Source organism: Euprymna scolopes, chromosome 45, assembly GCF_053919585.1.
Source record: "Euprymna scolopes isolate OS-2025 chromosome 45, ASM5391958v1, whole genome shotgun sequence".
Classification (NCBI taxonomy): Eukaryota; Metazoa; Mollusca; class Cephalopoda; order Sepiida; family Sepiolidae; genus Euprymna; species Euprymna scolopes.
The window spans coordinates 29,557,245-29,574,348 of NC_136526.1; the positions used below are offsets into that span (position 1 = coordinate 29,557,245).

General features: G+C 35.5%; 1 protein-coding gene across 1 annotated transcript in view; it reads right to left on the bottom strand.

Moving 5' to 3' along the window:
• Positions 1-236: 236 nt before the first annotated feature.
• Positions 237-17,104, bottom strand: part of LOC145269138 (uncharacterized) — a 43,006-nt gene continuing 26,138 nt past the window's right edge. The window contains exon 3 of the mRNA XM_080124745.1: positions 237-4,780. Coding sequence (XP_079980871.1) covers positions 4,001-4,780 — 780 coding nt within the window. The 3' untranslated portion in view covers positions 237-4,000. The remainder of the gene's footprint in view (positions 4,781-17,104) is intronic.

Genomic DNA, 17,104 nt, shown 5'->3' on the forward strand with positions numbered 1-17,104 from the left:
TGCAGGCAGCTGTATTCTTATTCTTAGGATTGACATTAAATACTTCCAGTAGAAACTGGTTGCCATAATGGTTGATGGTTGTTGTCAATATTTTGTTAATTTTGTACGCATTTAACTTACGTATGTCTGATATCTAACAACTAATTTATCTCAATAAAATATACATTATCTAAACTAGAAAAATAAAAAAAATATATGTAATGGTAGCAAGATTCCAAAAATGAGGAACAAGAGTATGACTGATAAATAATTTATTTTTGGTTCGCATATCATCGCAGTTTACTGCACAATTCTTCATTGTTAAAACTGAAAATGAATTAATAATTTTCTTTGACAGTGATTTAAAGTACCAAATAATAATGTTAATTTGATAGGAAAAGAAAGAAAAGGAAATTTTCCATATGCTTACACCAGTGCAATTGTAAAAGTCTACATGTAAGCACGTCATGCCTGTTATTTGATAATATGGTGTAGATGATGTCTCTTTGATAACTTTTCACTAGCAAACAAAAAAGGGAGTTAACTTGTCTTCGTTTATAATATAATTTAATTAATATTAGTATCATTTATGACAACAAAATTTGCTGATACATCAACATTATAATACCTATTATTTAGCTAATTTGCTAATCGGTATATAAAATTAATTTTATTGGTGAATAACCTTTATCAGTAAATTTAATAAATCACTCTCATTGTATAAACATAAACATGCAAATCAACTTGGGATGTCATTCAGAAACTTTTGAATGATATTACTAAAGAAATACAAACCTCAAATTATAAAGGATCGGAGATACAGGATTCGGGGTGTACTAATAAACGCCACCAATACCAACATCACTTAGACAACACTAGCGACAAATTACCCATAGAAGAGCTGGTTAACACTATTTATGAAGCATCTGACTTTACATATTTTAATAAACACTAGAACAGTAACGGTTGGGCATGCAAAGAAAATTCACCGATGAACAGAATATTGACCCCAAACTGAAAATATACTAACAATTTTTTATGCCGCAAAAAGTCTGGGAAGGAAAGCGTTGTGTGGACTCACTCATCTGCAATATATACATTTTTCCGAATGGTATAAATATACCAAAAGATAAGCAACCTGTGTCTTGGAGCATGCCATATTGGTGTAAAGTCTCTGTCTCTATGTATTTTGTCTTTCCGAAACCATATCAGTATCCGGGTTAACAGTTTAATTGATTTCTATGGTGATGTTGTGCTTTGGATTGCCTCTGCTTTATCAAGGAACCAGTTTTTTCTAACAATATAGAACTCTGCAGCATATCTAACCTGATTCTTTTACTTTTTAAAAAATTTGTTTTTGTTTGAGATGAAGCATCCAGCCAGATGTCAGAGATTCACTCGCTGTATTAGAAACTCCAGCTAAGAGATGTTTTAAGATTCTTTTTAATGTTTGCGAATTTCTATTGCACTTGGTTCAATGGATAGATTTATAAATTCTTTTTCATGAGTGCGATTGCTCCTATATTTGCACAAAAGAAATCTTCCTAGGATTCCAATTTCATTTCATGTCGTACATAAAACCTTGATATGTTGATATCCTATTCCTCTCACGTCTGTTTAATCCAGCATTTTTATAAGCACTAACTTGTACCTAAATTAAACTTTAACTGGGCTTGCAATTTTTCCCCCCTGCCCCCTATAACTATGTCAGGTAAAAATGGGATAGCCATAGTGTATAGTGTATTGTGTATGATTATTTCCAACTGTTCTTTTTGGTATATGTTGCTATTGCTACACTGCTTTCTGACTCAATGTGTTTGGAGATGTCTTGTTAAATTTGATCACCCAGGAAAATTGAGCACCGCATTTCAGAATAATGATTGTTCGATATAGTAACATAGAGTTCTGCAGTATATCGAACCTGATTCAATGTTATCAGACTTTAAATACTATATTTTTAATATTTTTCCTCTCATTAATTGACTAGTTAACTATCTTAACATGTTGTGGTTTCTTAATCTTCCTGATTCCCGGACAAGAATTTGTCTACTTTTGTTGTTATCGTTACTATAGCAACAACATTATTATATGACATAATCATGTTGACGCACAGATTCTCATCACTGAAGTTAAACAATGTTAAATCTGATGCATAACCATGTGAGAATTCTAGGTGATGTATGTGCTCTCCGCTTATCTCCGCATTGTTTCCAATCATCCTGAACATATTTCATCCTTTGTCGTACATAAGACCTATGTACGACATGGTACATTTATGGTATTTAACAATGTCGACTCAGGAGAGGTGTGGTTGGAGATTGTGCACCTCTTGCCACAAAAATGGCATGCAGAGGCAGCCTGGTGAGAATCTATAGTCTCTCAAGACTGAAGGAGCCTTTTTTTTTTTTTTTAAATAGGCAACATTGCTTGAAAAAACAAAAAAACAAAACCATAGCTGGGGGCTTCAAACAAAGGCGCTTCAAATGCTATGATTTGAATATATAGTACAGATTTACTTGTAGAGGGAATATTCTAATGCCAGCTTGTCACGAAAATCCCTGTAAAGAAATACTTTAGACAATCAAAGATAGTGTATCTTATGAATTTAAGTTCTAACTTTTTTTTAATTATTACTTCAATTAATAATTAATTTAAGGAGTCAAGGGAGCTACTTCCTCCTGGAGTTAACAATTTCATTAAGATTTGGATTTATAAGGATAAATATAGTGCCAACTGCCGTTCGTTGCAACTTAGTTTTCCAGATGTTTTTTTTTTCGAGTATTTCTTATGATTTTTTTTATTAGGTGCCTATCACATCCAATATAAAGTCTATTTTTTATGTTGTTATTCTATCATGGTTTTGGTCCTGATATTATTGTTTGCATTCAGTTCTATTTAGGCCATAATCATTTGGGATAGTGACATCAATAATAAGGTTTGTTCCATATTACAATATCTGACTTAACAGCCTTGTCTTTTATGTATCTGCCCACCTATTTGTCTTTTTCATAGAACATAGCCACTTTTCCATTTGATGTTATTGATGGTGGTTTATGTTCCTAGATGTTCGACAATCTGTCAAGTTGCATCTTTTCACAGATCTTTCAAGGGATGTATTTACATACTTTGTTGTGTTGGATAGTGTAAAGACCATCTGCAAATATGATTGAGCATCCAGACATTAGGTGGCTCGGCCTCGCAATCACTGGGTGGCAAAACCTACACTGATCAGTTGCTTGTAGGCCAGCCATTTTTTAACACATTTGTGAGTAAGCTTTGATCTTGACTGGCTACAATGAGTCTTTCCTCATCAAATGAAAGTCTCCCACTCTGGAGTCATCAGAGTGAAGCATCCCTGTCTCTGTATATACTCCTAGTTAAGCTTCTTCAGGAACTTTCCTACTCTTTTATGTTGTTTCTATTCTTGTTTTATAATTTCGATGTTTAAGGATAGATCTTGTTTGCTTTTATGGTTGACAACTGTAATTTGTTACAGTTTGCTTTTACAAGAATTGTTTCCCAGTATTTCTTAAGATTTTTTTTCATTAGTTACTCCTATCACAATTGTTCTAATGTATATTTCTTTCAGAGATCATGTGATTTTAAAATTATTTTTAGGTTCTGATATTATGTTTTGCGCTGAGCTCTGTTAAGTCCATATTCATTTAAAGTGATGACATCGATAATGAGCACATTCCCTTAGGGGTCTTTTAAGAATAGACGTTGCTCACTATGACTGCTTTCTGTATTTCATGCCAGCTTCGTCTTCCAGGTATTGTTTACACATATTTTTTCAGATTTTTATTATTAGGCCAGTTGCTTTTATTATTAGGCCAGTTGCTTTTATTATTAGGCCAGTTGCTCCCATCACAACTGGTTTAATGTTGATTTCTTTAAGGAACCATGTTTTTAGATAATTTTTTAGGTCCTGATATTTTGTCATATTTTCTGTTCAGCTCTATTAAGGTCATAATCATTTGGAACTGTGACATCGATAATGAACAGTTCTTTAAGGCTTGTTCTATTTTACAATGTCTGGTTTGATGGCTTTTGTCTCTGCCCGCCTGAATGACTTTTTCATAGAACACTTACCAGTGTATCTCTTCCTGTGTTTTGTTAAATCAGAGTTGCTTGCAAATGCTGAGGAACACACTTCACAAGCAAATGGTTTTTCACCTGTGTGAATTCGTATGTGCATTTTTAATTGAATTTCTTGTGAAAATGCCGAGTTGCACACTTGACAAACGTAAGGTTTTTCTCCTGTATGTGTGCGTAGGTGAATTTTCAATTTAGATTTTTCAGCAAAAGCGAAACCACACACTTCGCAAGAATAAGGCTTTTCGCCAGTGTGTTTTCGCATGTGTCGCTTCAGGTCAGAGTTGCTTCTAAACGTTGAGCCACACACTTCACACGTGTAAGGTTTTTCACCAGTGTGTTTGCGCATGTGGATTTTGAGAGTATACATGTTTGCAAATGCAGTGCAACACACTTCACAATCATAAGGTTTTTCGCCAGTGTGTATTCGGATGTGCGTTTTTAAAGTAGCATTTTTTGCAAATGAAGAGCCACACGTTTCACAGGTGTAAGGTTTCTCACCCGTGTGTGTGCGCATGTGCATGCTCAAATAAGAGTTTTTCATAAATGCTACACCACACACTTCACAAGCAAACGGTCTTTCACCAGTGTGTTTGCGCAGATGGATTTTCAATTGTGATGGTAATAAAAATAATGCGCCACAAAACTCACAATTATAACTCTTAGATGTGCGGCGTTTTTGCATTATTATTGCTCCAAACTTTTTCTAAGATATATTTTTGACTTTCTTTTAATATATATATATATATATATATATATATATATATATATATATAGTCTCTCTCTCACTATATATATATATATATATATATATATATATATATATGTGTGTGTGTGTGTGTGTGTGTGTGTATGTGTATTTTCCTTTAAAAACTATATATCGTCTATATTATAAAATCCATTGGTTTTAATCTGTAGCCCTGTGAATGAATAAAAGAGTTTCGTTAATCATACGATGAAACAATACAATAAAACAATACGATGGTAAAAAGTTCACAATTTGTTTAGATATTTGATATATTTTCTAATTTCATTTATTCATATGAAATTGGTTTTAAAAAATTTAGAAAATTTTCATGCTTTATACGAGTGTCACAGGAAGCATAAAAATCAAAATAATAAATAGAATATACATATTATAATTGGATTCTTCTGATTATGGTTATAATCTTGAGTATCATTTTTACGTTTTCGTCTATCTAACCTTCAACCTTCTTAAAGTGTAGCTTGTGGAATTTAACAATGTTTTTCACAAAATCAGGAATTTGGACGAAATTTCCAACAGAACCTTTTATTTACATCATGGAGGTTACATTGTGGCACAATGACGTAGCCCCTTTTAAGGGAACTGGGGGCTTCTACATTAATAAACCTTGTGCCTAACTTGGTCTGTACTTGTGAGGCGCAGATGTGCTAAGCAGGTGTTTGTGATTTTGAAAATTATCTGGTATGACTCAAGCCAAGAATGACAGGTTGTTTATAATATTGAACCAAGGCAAAACGATATAAAACCTTAGAATTTTAAAGGTCAAACCCGAAAGAACTCATGGATACAAAAGCAAAACAATGTTTAAACGTTTTGTATGAATGCTCCCCTCTCTCTCTTTCTCTCTCTCTCTCTCACTCTTTCTCTTCTCTATTTCTCTCTTTCACTCCCCTTCTCTCTTTTTCAATGAAAAAAGAGAGAATTAAATATAATTCTATTATTTTAAGTAGTTTACATTTGTATTCTGGAGTCGGCGGACGCAACATAGCATGCATCTGGTTTCAACTGGTCTTTATAAAACTATGCTCCTCATTGTTAAATCTTAAATAAATTATATTTTTATAAAAATGCATTTGTTCACTATTTTTGTATAAGCATTAAATTTCAGCATGCCATTAATGCCAACGATGGGAAGATGCCTGTAACGACGCAATGAAGACAAGAAGCGACCCATGCCAGCTGGTTATAGCTGACGACATCTCGACCTGTTGTGTTGATGTTTCTATGTGCTATGGTTTAGGTATCTTACGATATCGTTTATTCCCCTGGGGAGCTGGTTGCGTTCCAAGGACGTTCCCCAATCGAGGGAAGTGAAAGTATCATAGCATGCTCTTGTTCCAGCAGCTGTTGGTGAAAGTCAGTTTAAGTGTAAAATTCAATAAAATATCTATTGAAACAAAGAATATTGCGGACTTGAAGAATTTGATGTGTTTATTAAATATAAATATGTACCTAATGACCCCGCTGACCTTTTACCAGAGGTATACCTACCACCAAGCTGAAAACTAATTAGAATATTGAATCTTTGAAATACCTTTGATAATGAACCAACCGATTTCTTGATATGAAAATACCTTCAATTTCTTTCACCCAGAGTGAAAGGATTGTATTCTTAGTCGCTTTTTGTGTCAACCATAACCAAGAGATCCGGTTGTACAATATGTCGTCATGATCATCTGCATTGTTGAATATCAAGGTTCATGTGGTCGATCTCATTGATAAGTCAAGAAAGCAAGATTCAAACTGTTAAATGCAGCAGAAATGCACTTTATTAGTAAGAAAGAGACAACCCTAAAATGAATTGGAATATTTCCAAAATGCTTCATGGAAGTGCATACCACAGAGGACTTTTTTTGACATGGACAGATTAATTTAATCGAAGGACAGAATTCATAAAGTCACTTTGTATAAAATAGTCCTGTACTTATTTCTCAGGACGACCAGCTTCCCAATCTCATTAGAATACTGCAGCCCACATATCTGTATGTTTCCTCTACTTTAAATAAGGTATTTTTATCAGAGTATTATATAGCCGAATAATATTGCAAATCGATAGTTTTTTTTGTCAGACAATGGGAAAATTTCACACCGACTGTGCAAGTCATAACTCTTATTCACGATTCAATTTTGAGAACAATTATAACATATAACATATATATTATAACATGGATGAAAATAGAATGAAATAAACATTCTAAATATATTTATTTTAATATTGCTTAAGCGTTAACTATTTTTATACCACAAATAAAAATGAAAACAGTGTAAAAACCGATAAGACCAGAAAGGAAACCGTTTGGGGAATTTTTTATTTCATATATTACATTTCGATTAAAATGTGCAGGATTAATTATGGTTTGATATTGCTGAAATGTTATGACTTATTTGACTTTGCATTGATATTTCTTCCTATTTAAATTTTCATTTGATATTCCTGAAATGTAACAGCTGCTTTATTACATTGGTTTCATATTGCTGAAAATTCACAGCCTATCTAAACTTTGATTTGATATTGTTGAAAATTCACAGCCTATTTAAACTTTGATTTTAGATTGCTGAAATTTCACAGCCTATTGAAATTTTAACTTGATATTCTCCTTGAATTTGATCTGAATTTCTATGATCATGAAAAGCAAATTTGCCCTGAGAAAAGTTAAGAAAGAATATGTAGAAATTGATAAGATATATCAACTTACATCATTAAGTTTCATATATATATATATATATATATATATATATATATATATATATATATATATATATATATATATATTATCAAAAGTTGACTGGGTACAAAAACAGCCTACAGAAAATGGATTCTGATTTATGAAAGTATGATAGGTTATGAAAAGGAAGGGTTCTAAATTTGGGTTGAATTTGGGGGTATCAAAACCAAAGCAAAATATGATGAAAGTAAAAATAAAATAGATAATCCTCATAATTTATTATACCATACCTGTTCCCACTGAAACACTTATCACAACATTCTGTGAATCTATAATAAAAAACCTTGTTAAACTTTGTGACATATTTCCATTCTATGGAAGTTGGGTGCGAACGAACACCCCATAATTTTATCATACCATATTTCTTCAAACTGAAACATAATTATCAAAGTATACTTACGCAGATAGATATGAAAAGTCTTTATTATAGTGTGTGCCTATTTCCATTCTATAGAGGCCCGGCACCAACACAGACTCCACAATATTATTATACCATCCTTATTTAATTTAAACATACTTATCAAAGTATTTTTATGTACATCTATATCAAAAACACTTGTAAAAATTTTTTTTAATCTTTAATTTTTTTTATTTCCATACTTTGTGGACCAGGCGCGAATGCAGACCCCACAATTTTAATGAACTACCATTCTGCCAGATCAAACATACCCATTCCTGTGTCTCGATACACCTTCTATCATTATATGTAATCAGTTTTTTAAAATAGTCAACCATATAGGAACCTATTTATGACCACACACACACACAGCTTTATATATATATATATATATATATATATATGCTAGCAGTTCAGCCCAGCTTTGCTTGGGTCCTATGTACTGTTCATAACTTTATGTGCATATATAAATTAAAAAGTTTGACTAAAGTGTTTAGACCTAAAATTGGCCGAGGAGTTTGGTAAAATCTGCAATGTTCAACTCTTTTTTTTTTGCAGACAAATTTTCGCCTAAAAACTGATGAAAAAACTTGCTGTATGTCTGAATACCCTTTTTGTAAAATTTCAAATGTTTAGACCAAAAATTGGCTGAGAGGTCAATTTTTTTAAAATTTGACCCCAATTTTGACCCCTTAACATTTATTGTTATGGGTTCAAATCAAGTTAAAAGTTTGATTCATGTCCAAGTAACCTACATCTAAAATTTCAAGTGTTTAAATCCAAATTGGCAGAGAAGTTTGGTAGAGTTTTCAAAGGTCAAATCGTTGAGCTTTGACCCCTTGACAGCCAAATTTCTAGCCGAAAACTGATTAAAAAGATTTTCCCAAATCTCAATATACCTTATGTCAAATCGCGAGTATGTAGACTGAAAATTGACAGAGTAGTTTGATAGGGAAATGTACACAGACAGACATAATTTCACTTTTATAGCTATATAGATATGTATTTGAAAATATTTCATATTATTTGAATTATTGGGAGTATTTGTGTGTTATTTGCACAATGTGATGTAATATACAAATTACTTGGTTGAATTCAACACTCTTCTGGGATTAAATCTTTAATCGCCAGTATGGGTGACAGAGAGATTCCTGAGTTTAAACACAATGACTGATTTTATGTTATATTTTATCCGTGGGCATCCTCACACATGAAACATGGTGATGGCGGTGGGATGTACAATAAAGAGAAGAAAAAACAAAAAGGTGGAAAGGTAGCAGAAAAAGAAAGAAAAAACAGATAAGTAACGTTTAATTTTTCGGTGTGAAAATTACGACGCCACGAGGTGGTGAGGAAAAAAATGTCGGAAGGAGACATGAGTGCAATAAACAGATCGGTAGCTGGCATAAGACCACCACCACCCCTTTGTATGGAGAAGAATCTGACAGAGAATTGGAAGCTATTAAAGCTGAAATGGCACAATTATGCTATTATTACGTATCTGACAACCCAGTCGATACAATATCAAATTGCACTTTTGCTTCATACGTTAGGGATGATGCTTTGAAAGTGTACTAAGGGTTTCACTTTTCAACGCCCGAAGATGAAAGAATGCCGACGGAAATTATTCAGGCGTTGGATAAATATGCTATAGGGGAAACAAATGAAACTTACAAGTGTTATGTTTTTCACACGAGAAAGCAAGGAGAAACGGAGACCGTGGAATTTTTTATTACAGCACTTCGGACGTTAGTAAAAACATGCAATTTTTGTGACAATTGCGTTTCCTCAGTACTCAGAGATCAAGTAGTGCTGGGAATACGTAACCCCCAGACACAAGCTGAGTTACTTAAAATAAGACAGTTGGATTTACAAAGATGTATAGACATTTGTGAGCTGTCTGAAAATGCTACGTTAAAAGCCAGTATCCTAAGGCCTGAGAGAGTGAACCGAGTGGAGTTCAGACACAAGAAAAAGCCAGGGGAAAAAACTGTGAGAGAATGCAGAGCGTGTACACTGCAACATGGACCGAACAAGGAAGACATGCTACAACTGTAATGGAAAAAAATCATTTTTCTGCGAAATGCAGACTAGCAAGGAAAAAGAAGGTGCAGACTGTCAAAATGCAACAATACGAGGATCCAGATGACAGTAGTAGTTCTTCAGACTATGGGCAGGTAGACAGTGTAACAATAAAAGAAAAAGTTAACGCTGTGAATCATGAGGTGATAAATGATGGTGAAAGGAAAGCCAATTATTTTTCAGCTTGACAGTGGAGCATCAGTAAACATACTAATGAGAAGCATGTAATGGGGAAAACACTGGAGCCTTCAAATAAGACACTGGTCATGTGGAATGGAACAGAAGTAAAGCAATTGGGAGAGTGTCGAGTCAAAATGATAAACCCCAAAACTGGACAAAAATATGCAATTAAGTTTGTCATTGTAAAAGAGCATTTCCATCCTTTATTGGGAGCGATTGCAATTCAGAAGATGGCACTCATCACAATCAACCAGGACCAGTTCAAAATGATAGCCAAAATTTCCCAAGTGGATGAATCCAGCAGCCAGAACTTTGACATCATTATAAACGAGTTCAGAGATGTATTTAAGGAGGAATTGGGTCAGTTACCTGGAGCGGTACATTTGGAGGTGGATACAGCAGTAAAACCAAATGTAGCTGCAGCACGAAGAGTGCCAGTTGCAGTGAAAGAAAAATTAAAAGTTGAATTGGAGAAACTGGTTAAAAAGAAAGTTATTGAACCAGTAAGTGAGCCAACTCCATGGCTAAGTGCATTGGCATTGGTGATGAAGAAAAATGGAAATCTAAGGATTTGCATAGACCCAAGACCACTAAATAAAGCTTTGAAAAGGGAACATTTCCAACTACCTACATTGGATGATTTGCTGCCAGAACTGGCTGACAGCAAAGTATTTTCCACCCTGGATTTACGAGATGGATTTTGGCATTTGAAATTGGATGAAGTCAGCAGTCGTTTGACTACGTTTACCACGCCATTTGGTTGGTTTCGGTGGAAGGTTTTACCATTTGGGATTACTCCAGCTCCAGAGATATTTCAAAAGGCCCTCTTTAACAATGTATGGGATTTAGAGGGTGTGATCAACAAAGCAGATGATCTTCTGGTGATTGGGAAAGGTAAAACAATGGAGGAAGCAACAGCTGATCATGACAAAAAACTGAGAAAACTGTTGCAGAGATGCTGTGATCGTGGGATTCGATTGAATGTTGGAAAATTGAACCTACGACAAACATCTTTCCTATGTCACACAATAACCAGTGATGGGTTACTTCCTCACCCTGGGAAGGTAAAAGCTATAAAAGAGATGCCATGCCCAACAGATGTTAAAGGCGTGCAAAGATTGGCTGGATTTATGAACTACTTGGCAAAGTTTCTGCCACATATTTCCGACATGATGGCCCCAGTTCGGAATTTAGTGAAGGCAGATGTGCCATGGACGTGGTCCTAAATTCATAAACTCAGGAAACTGTTGCAGAGATGTCGTGATCGCGGGATGCGATTGAATGCTGGAAAATTGAACTTATGACAAACGTCTATATCTTTCCTGGGACACATAATAACCAGTGATGGTTTACTTCCTGATCCTGGGAAGGTAAGAGCCATAAAAGAGATGCCGTGTCCAACAGATGTGAAAGGAGTGCAACGATTGGTTGGATTCGTGAATTACCTGGCAAAATTTTTACCACACATATCTGATGTGATGGCCCCAATTCGAAATTTAGTGAAGGCAGATGTGCCATAGACATGGTCCCAAATCCATGAAAAGGCTTTTGGGAAAATTAAAGGGTTAGTGAGTGAGGCACCAGTATTGAGATACTATGAACCCAACAAACCTTTCATCATTCAATGTGATGCAAGTGAGAAAGGTATGGGGGCTGCACTACTGCAGGAAGGTCAACCTCTAGCCTATATCAGCCGTGTGCTGACTGACACAGAAACCCGATATGCGCAAATTGAAAAAGAACTGTTAGCAGTAGTCTATGCTTCCGAACGGTTTCATCAATATACGTTTAGTCGACAGATAACGGTACTGACCGATCATAGGCTATTAGAAGCTATCATGAAAAAAGGGTTGGGAAAATGCCCCAAACGACTGCAAAATATGCGGATGCGATTACAGGCTTATGATGCTACCGTTCTGTACCATCCAGGTAGGAAGATGTTCCTTGCAGACACGCTATCAAGAACATATATCTACGGAGTGAACAGCGAAGATATGGACAATGAAGATGATGTCAAGGAAGCTGAATACATTCCTGTAACAGAGAGGAGGCTGCTTAAACTGCACTCAGCCACAAAAGAAGACCGAAGCATGCAGCAGTTGCAGCAAGTAAATGTGGAGGGATGGCCAGACGAAAAAATACATCTTGACCCAAAGGTGAGACCGTTTTTTGGTATACGAAATGAAATGACTGTACAAGATGGGTTAATTTTCAGGGGTAATCGTGTAGTGGTTCCAATTACCCAGCGGGCTATACTGAAGGAGAAGCTGCATTTTACACACCTAGGAATAGAAGGATGTTGCAGAAGGGCAAGAGAATGTTTGTATTGGCCAAACATGAACAGTGAGATCAGAGACTATGTTTCAAAATGCCCCACATGCAGAAAATACGAAGTAGCCAATCCAGCCGAACCATTAATGGCTCATGAAGTTCCTGACAGACCCTGGGCGAAAGTGGGAGTGGACCTGTTTAAGTTTACAGATAGAGACGATCTTTGTACTGTGGATTACATGAGCAACTTCTGGGAAATTGATCATCTTCAAAATACAGAAGCTTAGACAGTAGTAACCAAACTGAAACATCATTTTGCACGACATGGGATACCAGATCAGGTGGTAACTGATAATGGGCCTCAGTTTAGCAGCCAGGAATTTTCCACTTTTGCTAAAAAGTGATGTTTTATACATACACCTGTCAGTCCATACAATAGCAAGGCGAATGCTAAAGTGGAATCTGCAGTAAAAATGGCAAAGAACCTTTTCCGGAAAGCGATGGAGGATAAGGCTGATCCATACCTAGCAATGTTGGATCATAGGAATACACCATCTAAGGGTCTCTTATCACCAGCTCAGAAGCTGATGTCAAGGAGAACAAAAACGCTTCTCCCAACTAGAGAGGAGTTACTCAGACCAGAATTGGCCAAAAACCTCAAAAAGTGTGTCAAACGAGACAGCAGGAGACAAGAACAGTTTTTAACCACAAAGTGAAACCACTTCAACCGTTACACCCTGGAGATGTAGTACGGATGAAACCCCACATAAAGGGTCAGAGAGAGTGGAAGAAGGCAATGGTATGGGAGAGACTGGATGAGCGGTCATACAATGTAAAAGTGAATGGGGAGCTATATCGACGGAATAGGGTCGACTTGAAAAAACTGCAGAAGCACCCCCACTTACCATGCAGAGTGCAGAGTGAAATAGGAATGAAGGTAACTGCATAGAAGAGAGAGCTGACACAGACCAAGCTGGGTATGAAGATGAATTGGGAGAGGGAGTTAACCTGACACCACCCCAAATAATATCAAGCCCCAAACAAACAAAAGCAAGCCTATGGACAACACGGTCGGGAAGAGTAGTGAGAGATCCTGTGAGATTCAGGGACTATGCAAAATAAAGTAGGGAAGGGCAGAATAATCCCTGTTAGGCAGGAGGGTAGCCTGCCCAATGAATGCCTAGGTCACTTTTTTATATATATTTTATTTTAATTCCGTTCAGACATTTTTTTGTTGTTGTTTGTTTTCTCCTTTCTTTGAGAAAAGGGAAGATGTTGCATGAACAGCAACAGGTGTTACACCATTTGGAGTAACGCGCCTTGGAGGTGACCGGTGTAAGAAGAGTATGAAATAAAGATGGTTGCCGAGTAAACACAATGACTGGTTTTATGTTATATTTTCTCCGTGGGCATTCTCACACATGAAACACTAGTGACACTTGGTTGACTCAAATCTATGGATTAGTGTTACTGGGCGCCCATTGCAGTACAAACATAAAATCCAAAGAAAATTGACTCATAAAAACAGCTTTGAATGAATTATAATATAATAATGAGCAGAGAAGTTTGGATGAATTTCCTGACCATCGAAATTCATGGGTCTTAATTAATCGATCCAGATTTCTTCTAATGTCTTAACTAATGAACCCCTTGTTTTTACAAGAACTCTAAAAATATTCATGAAGATTCTATGTTTTCCTAATTTTGTAAACATTCCAATTTAAAATAAATTATCTCTTTAGTAAATTTATGCTTTCTAACCTCATTATTTTATTGCGTTTACAGTATGACAATATCTCTCGTTTTTCTGACATTTGAATATAAAACCTGCACATGTGTTTTACTGAAAATATTTCTCTGAATCCGTTTCATCCCCAAAATACTTATCTTCTTACAAAACACCTTCAAGTAAAATATCAAAAACCGGCATCAACATGTCCCTAAAATCTGATGACCGCTTCCCCAAAGATACTAACAGCTATTCATACTAGGATTGATATTAATAGATAGATAGATTGATAGATAGATAGCAAGCACTTGATCGTTCTTTCTTTTTTTCTCTTTTTCACTTTGTCTTTCTTTTCTGACCCTTTCTTTTCAATGTATCACTTTCTGTTCTCTGTTTGAATAAATACACATGAGATACATTTGAAAGCCAAATTACAATGCAATATTATGAAAAATAGACAAATATTTATTTGTTTAAAATTAATATTTTGGGGTCATACTCCTTCCTCAGAATTTTATACATAGTTTTTCTGTTTGTTTTTTCTTGACATGATATTAAGTTGAAGAAAAAATCATTTTGTATAAAGTCTGCATGTTGTCTGTCTGCCATGCTATTTTGAAATGGCAGAATGATACAATCATATTGTAGCCAGCTGAAAAGCAGGGAAATGAAAGACTTTCCACAGGCAGAAGTTTGTTCATCGAATCTATGTTTATGTTTAGGCTAAATAAAAAAAAAATATAAAAATATGATAAAAAGTGAGAGGAAATTATTGATAGTGATTTCAGTTAGACAAATGTTTTCGTGAAAGTTTGCCGAGGAGGAACCATAGATCAAAGCTCAGATGAGCACTTGCCATGAAAATAACATGAAGCAAACAACGTTTCTTTTTTGGAAACGAGGTTGCACGAAAGAGAAAAGACCATGCCCCACTAGGCTACAAAGTCTATTTGGAACTATGTCAAGGCAGGATAAGCTGCTTCTAGCAGCTCTTGCCCAGATATGGCAATAGTACTCCATTCCTGGATGTATTTGGCTCTTATACAGGTAAAGAGTTGCATCAGCAGTGAGATATCTATTGGAGCGGTAGAATGATCCCATCATTTTCCAGTGACCTTAGCAACAGATTTAAAGTATGTGTTCACTTTCAAATCAAGAATAAAGATCAGATCTAGAAGCTTGTCAAAACATGAACCCTTCCTAAAACAAGTCATTCATTTCAATTGATGACAGATGGGGATCAGAGTGTTGATCATGTAAATATAGAAACTTGCTTTTAGATACATTAAACCAGCCACCTCTTTGCCCAGTGCACCACATGGTGATCAGAAGAGAGAGAATCAGAGAGAATTTATGGCCTTGAAGTGTTGCCATAGATGGTAGTGTTGTCAGCTAAAATGTCTATGAATGATCATAGGATGTGATTTGGGAGATCATTGATGTAGATCAGGAAGAGAGTTGGGCCCAGAATGGACCCCTAAGGGGCTCAAGCATTGTGAGCTTGATTTCTGCACACCAACTACTACTCTTATGAACCTATCAGAGAGAAATGATTTAATAATTGAGAAGACATTTCCAACTATACCATAGTTGAAAATATTATAGAGTAAACCTTTATGTCACACCCTATCAATATGATATTTTTGATATGTAAAAAGCAATTGCTCTAGAAAGGAAGCCCCCATCAAGAGATTCACTAATTCTATGAGATATTACTGTTAGCACATCTGCTGTAGATCTAGCAGAATGAAGACCATATTGCATGTGACTGAGAAGGGTTATTCTTTACTGAGGTGGATGTCTACTTATTTATTTAACACAGATTCCAGCAACTTACTCATGACGCACAGGAAACTTATAGGTCTGTACTGAGTGGTAGATGAGCAATCACTTGAATTTTTAAATATGGGGCATACTGATGAGGTTTTCCAGGGTGTTGGGAAGCAATTCTCCTTAAGACAACACTTGAACAGCTTTGTAAACGTTGGAGGTTGAAGCTTCTTCAGCATTATGATTGGAATGCAGTCAGGGCCAGTTGCTTTACTGGAATCAAGGTTTTTGATTAGCTTGGCCACATCACACAGGTATTTGTATGTCACATAGCATGTTTTCAGATACAGAAGGAAATACAGATGGTTTATGGCCTTGATCGCATAGGGTAGAATTAGCTGCACAGTTCTTAGCAAAGAGTTTAGATTTTTCCGATCCTGACAAGATTACCTCAGGTCCATTGATGATTATTGAGATAGAGCACACATTTCTGTTCAGGACCCTGTTTGTTATTTACCAAAACTGATGGCAACCAAGCCGCTTCTCAGCTACTTTGGACTTGACGAACTGAACATACAACTCTCGCGTTTTTTATTACTCGTTTTCAGTGGTTGCTGGCAGTCCTGAAGATGGCTATACTCTCAGTACATCTATTACGTTGGAAGCAATAGAAAAAAGTGATTTCTGTGTGTAATGGCAGCAGCACATTCTGGAAAGAAGCACGGCTGGTTATTAGATTTTTGCTGGAACTTTTTTGGAGGGTATGAAGTGGTCTTTACCTACAATTAGCCATTTTGTCAAGTCTGATACTATAGAGGACACATCCTTTTTAAACATGGAATGTATAGGTATTTCTGATATAAATGCTATCCTAGTCAGCCAATGAGTATCAATAATGAGTAAAATGGAAAGGACTTGAAAACAACAATTATATTCTATTAAAAAAATTTTCTTCAAATTGGATTCGGCATTAAATAACCTGAAAAGGGTTGATATGCCATAAAACAAAAACAACAACAAAAAAAAAACAATGGAAAGGTACACCTGAGGATATTAGATTTTGTTTTTATCTTTACTGAAACAACCAACTGGTCAGAAGATCCCAGTTG